Genomic DNA, 12,016 nt, shown 5'->3' with positions numbered 1-12,016 from the left:
TAGGTTTCTGAGATAAAACATGTTTTAGGGAAGGTCTGAATATTTACTTTTAAATTGAGTTTAACAGAAAATTTTAAAAAAGATTTTATTTGAGGATTTCATACATGAGACTATTTGTATCCTTTTGTCTTCCCCCTCATAATAAAAATTTTGACCCGGGTAAGCTGCTATTTTTTACTCTGTTTTAGATTATATGTTTAATATAACATAATCTGTCAGTTGTAATGTTTTAAAGCCCTTTTGTTAGATAGCAGTGTAAGACAGTGTTACATAACATTAACTGTTTTAGTAATGGGTGGAAAACCATGTGCCTTGATAAACATGCTTTATGTTTATTTACTAGTTCCTAGTTTCATCATTTTAAATAAGATCCAAAGATTAGGATTTTTAGCTACTTTTGTATTTTGTGTTTTTTTTTTTTTTTTTTGGTTGCTGCAGCTGGAATATTTACAAATGATGGGCATAGGTTTTGAATACTGCAGGGTTATAATTAGAAGTTGTTTTGTTGTATCAAACTAGTAAATTTTGTTTGTTGTTGAAGACTTGTTTTTGGTGATGTTTATAGAAGGCAAACAATTATAGTAAATCTAAGTTATCAGTATAGTTTAATTATGTTTTTAGTTTATATATATATAAATATATATATAATTTTCTTGAGGTGTAGGATTTCCTTTAGAAGCCTATGATAGCTAAAGCAATTCCTATGTCTAATAAGATACAAAGTTTAAAAAAATGTACTAGAGAAATACTTTGAGTGATATATATATCAAAAATTAATTATATATATACATATAATTAATTCAATGATAGAATTATATATGCATATATACTCTAAAAATTTCCCCTCTAAAATTTTTTCATTTTACATAGCAACTCCAGTTCCCTTTCTCTTCCCTCCTCCTTTCTGTCTCCCCCCACACTCCTTAGAGGGATAAGGCCTTCCTTGTGGAGTCAACAAAGTCTGGCATACCAAGTTGAGGCAGGAACAGGAGTACACATACTCTTGTTTTCAAGGAATTCAGGTTTTAGTTCCTGAAAACCATGTCACTGTACTGTGTTATGAGAAGTCCTTTGGTATATATAAACTCATTGTCCTAATCCTTCATATCATGAAAGTGGTATTGATAGACATGGCTGCCATAGTTGCTTATTTATTACTTTCACTGTATTGTATATGTTTATTAACTTTATATAACAACTATTAGATAGGCATTCTCAATCCTTCCATTTTGCAGATAAAAAAACTGTCTAGAGAGGTGAATATACTTGAGAGTATACCAGTAGCAAATGACAGAGCTGTACATTTTGAACCTAGCAGGTCTATTGTGCTTTTCAATAATGAACTTTTCAGTTTCTGTAGTGAATTATCTAGGGAAAAAGCCAATGGATAAAGCTGACATTTGTTTATTTATTTATTTGGAGGCTTTGTGTCACTGTGGAATCTTGGCAGACCTGGAGCTGTCTTGTTACTCACAGAGAGCTGCCAAGTGCTGGGATTAAAGAGTAAAGTGGTGTGCCACCATACCTGGCTTAACCTTTACTGTTTTAAAAGTTGTGTTTCTATTCACCAGTGGGAATTTAGTAAATATTGTTAGACTTGCTCCTGGAAGGAAACACTCAAAATCTTGCTGCTAGGTTTAAAATAAATAAAAAATTAAAACTAAAAACAAAACCCAAAAACCTCCATTTTATTCCTTTCTGAAGGTCTCTTGGTCTTGCTGTGGCACCACGGATAAGATTTCTTCAGAAAATGGAGAAGCAGCCCACCAAAGGGTTGGTAAGGAATCAAGTCACCGAAGCAACCCAGCCCAGGGCTCCTTCCCTCACTAATGATGAGGTAGAAGAATTTCGATCTTATTTCAGTGAGAAAATGTCCATTCTTCACAAAAGTGGAAGAAAACTAGGAGAGACGGAACACAGCCTGGCCAGTGGCGATAGTGAAGAACAGGACACAGATACAGACACAGAAGAGGAAGAAATGGAAGAGCAGCTGGGAAAAGCAAGACGGCCCTGCGCTGAATCTGCTCTCAGTGTTGAGGAGGCCCAGGGGGCGGCCAAGGAAGTTCCTGTGCAGTTCTTAGACAGAGATGATGATGATGAAGATGGGGCAGATGGCGATTTCCTCACAGTGAAGCGGCGTGATGTGTTTGGGTTGGATCTTAAAGAGAATGAAGCATTGTCGGTAAGTTTACTCCAAATGGGAGTCTTTACACTTTGTGCTAATTGTTGCCTTTTGAAACTCATGAAAAGTAACAACTAAGAGAAGCTTGGAGTTAGTGTCTTTCTTGTGTATGATTCTGTTTTTCTTCATATTTAAACACATTCTCAATACTTCCTGACTTCAGAACTCAAGAGGTTGTCAGCCACAATCTTCTTGAATGGTTTTCTGATGCTATGTTTTGAAAGTAGCTGTAGTAATGATTGTGACATGAAGGGGGCAGTGAGGTTTATTGTTATGATGTGAGAACTCTTCATTATGAGTCTTTTAACATCCAGTCTCTTGATGGACTACATTATTTTAAAGAGCAATTGTAATTACATACACTTTTAAAAAACTTACTAATTTTCTTCATACATGAGTATTTTATTTTGATCAGATTCATTCAATTGCCTTATGTCCATGCATATATAATTATGGCCTCTCATATATGTATGTATGTATGTCATTCTATTTCTGTCTATATCATCTACCCCCTCTCTATATATGTATGTATATATAAAACCTACTGAGTCAATTTAGTGTTGCCTGAATGCTTGTGGGTATAGAACTGTCTCCCTAGCAAAGACACAGTCTACCAGGACCTCTACCAGTGAATTGAACTTTTTCTCTCTAAGCAGCTGTTGGCTGTTAGGATTTACATCTTTCTGATTATGAAATGAATTCCTTTATTTAAAGGTTGTTACTTTTATGCATGTGTGTCTGCATTTCATGCATTCAGTACTGTGGAAGCCAGGAAAACTTAGGACTGTTAACCATTAGGTGGTTGCTGGGAACTGAACTGGGGTCCTCTGTGAGGGCAATAGGTGGTCTTAGCTACTGAGCCTTCTCTCTATCCCCTTGAAATTTATCTACCTATTTGATTATGTATTTTTATTTCATGTGCACTTATGTTATTGCCTGCATGTATATCTGTATCAAGGTGGCATATCCCTTGGAACTGGAGTTAAGATAGTTGTGAGCTGCCATTGAACCCAGGTCCTCTGGAAGAGCAGCCAATGGTCTTAACCACTGAGCCATCTCCCCAGCCCATGAAATTTACTTGCTTTTGATAATCAAGTTAGTATCTTAAGTAGAAATTTCCTATTACTTATTATGCTGATCTCCTGAAATAATTATGTGAAATATTTAGCCTGACTCTTACTCATCATAAAATATTTCTAAAAGTCGCTAGTTAAACCAAGGACCTGATTTTGAACTGGAAAACTTTGGAAAAGTGTTTCCTAAGTAACTAAAGATACAAAGTGGCAGATAGGTTTATTGAGCCCTGACTTACTGAGAGGGATGTTTTATAAAAAGATGTCATTTATTTTCTGAACTACCTGTGAAGTAGGTGCTTTTATATAGGTTAGAGAAAATCTGGAGCAAAATCCTGTACTGACTTATTCTGCTTTAATTAAGCTATTTAAAGTCTGTGATTCCTTTAAATAAATAAGTGAAATAAGGAAATTGGATTTTATTCTAATCTCTTAAGTCAGTATGATGATTGATGTTGATTGTCAGCTGACTGGGGTGAGAGTCCTCAAAAGGTTTGTATAGCACACTGTCTATAAAGCACCTTTCTACAAAGGTGAATTTATGTAACAGATACATAGTTAAAAAGTCTCTTAGGAAGTACATTTTAGCTTGAACAAAAGTTTTAATCTTTGTCACAATCTAGCCTAAAGCAGTTTATCACTAACACATTGCTTCACCCCCTTTGTAAAAAGTGACTTCATTCCATTCTCAACCACTGATCTGACTTTTGCTCTGGTAGTTTTGCAGTTTTCAGAATGACATGTAGATAGAACCATAGAGTTTGTAGTATTGTGTGTTTGGTGTCTTTGTGCTAGTGTACTTACTTTTACTATATTCATCAGTAGCTTGTTCCTTTTAATTGCTGAGTTTCTCTTCATAGTATGAGGATTCACAAGTGTTTTGTCAGTAGGCATTGTTCTCCACAGTTTTGGTGGTTGTGACAAAAGCTTTGTGTATGTGTATATGACCCTTTCCATTTCTCAGGGATGAATGCAAACTAGTGGGGTAGATAGACAGCACAATGTAAGATAAGTAATCTTTGGGAGAATCTCTATAGCTATTTATCAAATGGGCTCATTTGAACATTTATGAGTCTTTAAAACTTGTTTTTAAATTGTATGTATTCAGCTACATAGCTAAGTCTATTAAAGTTTTTATGGCATTTTCCTGCTGATGACTAATGGTGAACATCCTGTCACCCTGTATTTGCTGCCTGTATATCTTGCATGGTAAAATGTCTTTCTTTTGCTTTTTAAGAAAATTGTATTACTCACTTTATTTGTTTATGTATTCTAGATCCATATCCCTCATTAGATGTGTTTTGCTAGTATTTTCTTTCAGTTATGTCCTACGAAGAGCAGAATATTAAATTTTGAAATGTTTATTATGTTTTATAATGTATAAATATCATATCTGGTGAATTTGTGATCAATATAAGGTTATGAAAATCTTGTACTATGTTTTCTTCCGGAACTCTTAGGGATTTAGCCTTTTATTTAGAACTAAAATTTATTTCAGCTTAATTTTTGTGAATGATTCTAAGTCAGGGGTCAAATTTAACTTTTTTGTATCCAGTAGATTCCTTACCTTTCGGACAAAAGATTATGCTTTTTTCCATTGGATTACTTTGAGTCATTGTTGAAAGTCAGTTAACAGACACTGTGTGTGTGTGTGTGTGTGTGGTGTGTTAGTATTGTGATTTCTGTTTTATCTGCTGTGCTTGTGTGTATTGTGCTTTTCACTAATGACATCTGTCATGATTACAGTAGCTTTATAGTAAATCTTAAATCAAATTATTTTCAGTTTTCCAATTTGGTATCCTCTTGTCCACTGTAAATGTTGGCTATTTTGGTGCCATTGCACTTTCATAGGCTTTAAAATTAGTTATTTGATTTGTATACAAAACCTGCTGGTGTCTTCATTCATACTGCATTGAAGTTTTAAATTTATTTTGGAGCCAGTTGACACCTCAATACTGAGTCTTTTGATTCTATGAATGTGATAATCTTTACTTTTTTTGGGTCTCCTTTACTACCTTTAGCTTTTTTGCTTATGCATACTACACAGATACTTTGTTAGCTTTTTACTACTTGGTATTTTTCTATACTATTTTACACAAAACTTTAAAAATTTCAGTTTGTAATTTTTTTCTGTTCATCATACAGACATACAATTTGTTTTTGTATATCAGTTATTTTAAACTAACTCATTCTGGTGACTTTTTTTTTTTTTTGGTACTTCTTTAAAGTCATTGTAATTAGTTTAATCACCTTTATTTGTAAATACCAAAATAATAATCATTTTTACCCTCTTACATCTTTTTCTTGCCTGATTATAACTGATTGGATCTTAAGAATCAGAGAGGTAAGGAAGGGTAGAAACCAAAATGTTGTTCTTGATTTCAGATGGGAGAAGCATTCAGATTTTACCCTTGTATCTGATGTTAGCTTCTAATTGTTTTTGTTTTATTAGATTGGGAATATTACATTCTATTCCCCGTCTATGTAGTTTTTTTTTTTTAAACCATAAATGGCTGATAAATTTTGTCATATGTATTTCTATAACTATTAAGGTAATCACATGATGGTTCTTAGTCTGTTAATATAATATATTGACTGTTTCCTATCTCTAATACTGAATTGGTTTAAATTCCTGTGAAACAAACTTCACTTGAACATTGTTTGTTTTCCTTTCTTATAGTGTTGTACTCTACTTAGTAATAGATATTTTGTTAGGTACCTTTGTTTCTGTTGCCACAAAGAAAATTTATTTTCTTTCTTGGCCTGCCTGGTTACTATGTATTTTAAGGATATTTGTTTTATTTTGTCAAAAAAATCTAACAGACTAGTCATGTTGATCATTGGCATACTCTCTATGTCATTGTCTATTTATACACCATTATTGAATAGTGAGAGATTGTTGGGACTCCTTTGTAGGATTGTTCATAGAAATTGGCATTTTGAGGCTGTATAAGAATTACTTGGTTGAAAAGACTTATTGAATTTTTGTAAACAGGAGCCTAAATAATTTAGTCTCTAAATATGATAGAGCAGCTCCAGCTTTGTATTATGGTTTTAATTATGATTTAAAATTCTGTTTTTATCACACTATAAAAATTTTTATCTTTGTGTCACCAGATATGGCCCCTGTTTACCCTGGGTCAGAATTGCAAGTAAAAAATAAACCTGTTTTCTTTCTAACTCAAAAAATTATCTAAAAAATGCACTTAAGGTTGTGTATTCATTTATTTCTGTGTATGTATATACACACAGGAGCATATGCTTCTGAGAGCACATGGGTGTGTGGTACCCGTGGAGGCCCAAAGAGGTCATTGGTTCCCTCGAAACTGGAGTAACAGGTGGTTTTGCGTTACAGTGTGAGTGCTAAGGTCCTCTGGAAGAACAAGTGGTCTTAATTAGGACACATTTCTCTAGCCCCAAAACACTAATATTTTAAACTATGATTTTTGAAATATTAATAGCATCTTTATCATATATGACAAGCATTTTGGGGCCATTGATAAGGTTTGAGACACTGATCAAGCAGTTTTTTTTTTTGTTCCTTCACATTGCTTAGTATTTACAAACAAGAGTTGACATTAATGATTCTGGGACTGAAATTGAAGTAGCTGACTCTTCCTTGCCTCACTTCACTTCATCTTTGTCCTTGAATTTTTAAAATGAACATTTTTTTGGGTTCATGCTAATATATTTGATTGTTTATCATCTTTTGAACATAGTTGGTTTTGAATATGATATTAGTTTTACATTTTTAATCAACTTTCCATTTTAGCTGTTATAATTTTTAAAAATTTTACTTCTGTATTCCAGCCATCACTTAGTGGAGGTTTCTTTTTTTCCTCATTCATTCCTTCCTTCCTTCCTTCCTTCCTTCCTTCCTTCCTTCCTTCATTCATTCATTTTTTTTTTTTTTTGAGACACAGAATAGGAAATACTATTATTGCTTAAATATCTAAGTGATCTCCCTGTGGGAGATTGAGTGCTTTTGTTGAAGTATATTTATAGAATTTTGTTTGTAGATACCATGCCAAATGTGTTAGGGAATTGGTTTCATTACTTATAGTCTAAACTTTTCAAATCCTTTTTCTTCTTTCTACTTGGAAACAAAAAAGAATGTTTGCCAAACTAATTGAAGCGTGGAGTCAGTGGATATAAATAGGAATACAGATAATTTGTCTAGTGATCATATCATTGATACTATAACAATATTTATTTCACCTGATATATTATATCTTCTGGCTTTTGTCATGGGGACAATAGAACAGAAATGTTTTCTACTTTGCTGTGATACTAATTTTGGAAGGTATATGAATTTAAACATTTGTAGGAAATGGTTGACTATTCCAAGAATACTTAGCAAGAACTTACTAAACAGTGCATTCTTGGTTTTGAAGAATATTACTTTCTTTAGACCTTTTTGAATTGGCGTCTTCCTAACATTTTTCCCAAGTAGAACTTTGAAAATCAAAGTTTAAAATTTAGACTATCTCATTCTCAACTAAAAAAAAAATTTGAGATATTTTCTCTCTTCTACATGAAAGGAGAGAAGAGGATTTTTATTGCCCAGAATATGTTCTCAGAATCTTTGGAGCTCACTAATCTAGTTATTAGCCTGTGTACTAGAATCAGGTTATTTAGATTTATAATGTGTTGATCATGCAATTAACAGACTTAACATAAATACTAGTTTATCTTTTCTTCCTTCCCATGCTTCCCTTTTATTAATTAACCCTATTTTATGGCAGACAATACAGATGCATCTGGCTTTTTTCTTTATGAAGAGGAGAGATAATATTTATAGGTTTTTAGGATTGTTAGGAGTATTCTCTGCTTGGAGGCTCACAATTTAGCCTGCTGTACTTTTTATATGTTGCTCTCCAGCTTTGATGTGGGATATTTGTATACTGTGAAGATGATTTGCTGTGATTGGTGTAATAAAAAGCTGAATGACTAGTAGCTAGGCAGGAGAGAATAGGTGGGACTTGGGGACAGAGAGGGAAAGTCTGAAGGATGAATCTAGGTATGTGGGAGACACCAGTAGGACCTGGACCACTCTGGACATGGGAACAGAGGAAAGGCAACTAAGCCACATGATAGAAGGTACATTAGTAGAAACAGGTTAAGTTAGAAAAAAGTCTAAGGCTAAGCATTCATAATTAATGCCTCTATGTCATTATTTGCAGGCTGCCAGTTCCAGTGAGAAAGTACTGTTATATTTGATGCCCAATGTGGGGCTTGTAAATCCACATAGGGCCTGTGAAAGCTTAAAAAAAAAAAAAAAAAAGACTTGAATGGGGTTTATGAGCTACACACTGGCAGGGGACTTGGTAGGAGCTCCTTTTTTAAAAAAATTATTATTATTAATATCTTTTTCTTATTTTGCATATCGATCCCAGTCCCCTTTCCCTCCCTCCCTCCCTCCCTCCCTCCCTCCCTCCCTCCCTCCCTCCCTCCTTCCCTTGCACCCTGATCACTCTTCCCATCCCATTCCCTCTACTCTCAACAGGGAGGATGATGCCTTCCATGAGGGATCATCAAAATCTGTCAAGTCATTTGGGGTAGGACCTAGGCCTTCCTCGATGCCTCTAGGCTAAGGGAGTATCCTTCCATGGGAAATAGGCTGCTGAATTCCGTTTATGCACTAGGGATACATTCTGGTTCCACTGCCAGAGGTCCCATAGACTGCCCAGTCCTCCTAACTGAGACCCATGCTCAGGAGGTCTGGGTTGGTTTTATGCTGGTTTCTCAGCCATCAGTCTGGGGTCCATAAGGTCCCCCTTGTTCAGGTCAGCTGTTTCTGTTGGTTTCTCCTTCCTGGTCTTGACCCCTTTGTGCATCACTTTTCCCTCTCTGCAACTGGATCCCGAAGTTAGGCTCAGTGTCTAGCTGTGGGTGTCTGCCTTTGCTTCCACTGGATGAAGGCAATAGGATGGCATATAAGGTAGTCATCCATCTTGTTATCTAGGAGGACATTTAAGGTAGTCTCTTCACTATTGCTTAGATTGTTAGTAGGGGTCAGTCACTTTTGTAGGTGTCTGGACATTTCCCTAGTGCCATTTTTCTCTTCAAAGCTATAATGGCTTCCTCTATTATGGTATCTCTTTTTTTGCTCTCCTCTGTTCTTCACCTGACTCAATCTTCCTTCTCCCTCATGTCCTCCTCTCCCCTCCTCTTCTCCCTTCTTTTTTCTTCTGACTCCTCTCCCCTCTCTCCTGCTCTCAATTTGCTCAGGAGATCTTGTCCCTTTTCTAGGTAGGAGCTCCTACCTGGGGCAGATAGACAGGCTCCAGACCAGTCCCAGGCAATGAGGCTCCACTCTTACTGACCTGAAGGGGGTGGAGTCAGCCACCAGGCCATGTGCTAAGTGGAGATGCTCGGAAGGGCCTAGCTGTTTCTTAGTTTAAGGTTTAGCTCGTGTGGTCAGAGAAGCCTGAAGATGCACAAAATGTCAGGTTCAGACAGAAAACCTCTAAACAGACACAGTATGCTTGAAAAAAAAGGAAGAAAAGAAAATGGGTATAGACAGCTATAGAAAATACATAGTTTAAAAATAGTAAAGTCTTTAAAGAGAGAGTAATATAAGATGAAAAGCCACATAAAGATGGGACATATATAAGGTGTTTGGTTCTTCTATAGTACTTTGTTAGCTTTAAAATTTTAAATGCTAATTTTGTTTGTCATTTAGAGTTAATGTACATTTAGTTGTTTTAATGCATTTGGTATTTATAAATGGTACTGTTGGAAGTATACTGATGTATGCTTTTAGGTGGGTATTCATATTTATTGTTGGAAATATTCATGTAGGAGTGCTGAGTCCTGTTTTCGTTATATGCTTAAGACTTGAGTTGTTAGATTGCTTTCCAAAGTGGTTGCACTCTTACCTGCAGTGTATGAGGACTCCTGTTCTTCCATACCCTCATATCACTGGCCATTGTGTATTGTCATGGTTGTTACTGTTTTAGTGTGTATTGGACTACTGCCTCATTGTGGGTTTTTGTTTTTGTTTTTGGTCTTTCGAGGCCTTTGGCTTTTGTTTATAGTTTAGTTGATGCTATAGAGCATAAACATTAAAGGAATACTTGTTCACTTGCATATGTTAAAGAAAGTTAAAGAAGTATTTGAGAGGAGAGTATGTAAGGGTCAATGAAGACAGGAATTTAGTCTTAGAAAAGGACTTTGCTAATAATTGTAGTTAATAAGGGCTTTTAATCAGGGAAATGTCATGAGTAAGGAAAGACTTGAGGATAGAAATGTGTTCCATTATGTCTGGAAACTAGGTTGATTGTGAATATACATTTAAGGGAGTTAAGTTGAACTTGGTTGTGCCAGAGGTTCCAGATTGACAGGTGCACAGGAGTCACTTAGCATTTTTTGTTACATGTGATTTTATGTATTAAGTCATTTAAGGTGGGCCAGTCTAGTCCATGTATAAATTAATTAATAACAAATGGGTTCCTTATTTTGTGCAAACTGATCATTTTATAATAATTCCTAGATTTCTCTATTAGCTAGAAAGATACCTTAAACTTTAACTAACTGAATTGGCCAGAGTAAAGCGATTGCTGAGATCTACATCTAGTAAGTTTTAGAGAAATTTTGACATGGTCACTAATTTCCCATTTCTCGGGTGAATCAGGGTGATAGTAAGGAATGTAAGAAACTTGGCAAAGAAATCCCATTTATAGATTGAGGATTTTGCAAGCAAAATGTTTTGTGGCCTCTTCTTGTGCATTGCTTTTTAATTTCTGTGTAGCTTGTTTACCTATTATTATCTTTGACCCAACCCCATTCTTCATTCTTTTTATCCCTACTATTTTTACCCCCTTATTTTGTCCCTTGGGTTGTTAAATCAGTACCCAGTATATTTTCTCAATTGTATCCTCCAACATAGCTACCAAAATAATTTTAAACAGTTAATCAGTACTGTAATGAGCCTCCTTTTGCTTAATATATTATAATCTTAAGTTACTGATTTGTGGAATTGTTTCAGCTAATACCATGGTTACCAGCCTCCTATGACTCCTGGTCTTTTCTGGACATATGGAGTATTATATACTATATATACTGTATTTCCAAGAATAGTAAACATGTGTATGCAAAGTAAAATTGAAGAAGCATTTACATAATAACTTTGGATATGGTGGAATAAGCTGCTAATAGATTGAACCTCTTGCAGATAGGGTAGACTTTTGGACAAAATGCAAAACATAAGTGCTTTAGAATGAGCAAAAATAAGCAGATTTTAAAGGGCAAACAAAATTTTCAAGTAAGAGGACTGGAGAGATGTCTCAGCAGTTAAGAGAACTGTCTTCTCTTCCAGAGGATCCTTAATTCTACTCCTGGTACCCACATGGTGTCTCATAACTGTCTGTAACCCCTGTTTCAGGGATCTTATATCCTCTAATAGCCTCTGTGGGCACTGTGTAGCACATACATGCAGGAAAAACACCCTGCTACCTAGGGAAGCCTAGGGAAGGATAGATTTCCTGTGTTACTAGCTTAGTCCAGAGAAGGATCCTCATGAGAGACAAACTCCTGTAGAAGTTTGAATTCTTTCTTAATTTAAAAATTTGTTATAAAACTTACTGATTCTTTTTTTTTTTTTTTTTTTTTTTTTTTTTGTTGTTGTTTTGAGGAAAGGGGCAGTGAACAAGGTTGCTAGAGAATGAGTCAGACTTCTGGAAGAGCCACAGACAGTGGAAAGCTCCAAAATCATGATGAGAAAATTTTAATTTTGTTTTGTCAGCAAATGATAGAGAAG

At 35.2% G+C, this 12,016-nt stretch overlaps 1 protein-coding gene across 1 annotated transcript in view; it reads left to right on the top strand.

Moving 5' to 3' along the window:
• Nucleotides 1–12,016, top strand: part of Ddx10 (DEAD-box helicase 10) — a 158,661-nt gene that overhangs the window by 34,405 nt on the left and 112,240 nt on the right. The window contains exon 13 of the mRNA XM_051197470.1: nt 1,705–2,182. Coding sequence (XP_051053427.1) covers nt 1,705–2,182 — 478 coding nt within the window. The remainder of the gene's footprint in view (nt 1–1,704; nt 2,183–12,016) is intronic.

The sequence above is a fragment of the Phodopus roborovskii genome, unplaced genomic scaffold, assembly GCF_943737965.1.
Source record: "Phodopus roborovskii unplaced genomic scaffold, PHOROB, whole genome shotgun sequence".
Classification (NCBI taxonomy): Eukaryota; Metazoa; Chordata; class Mammalia; order Rodentia; family Cricetidae; genus Phodopus; species Phodopus roborovskii.
Note: the sequence above shows the minus strand (reverse complement) of the source record. Positions and strands in the feature narration are given on the sequence as shown.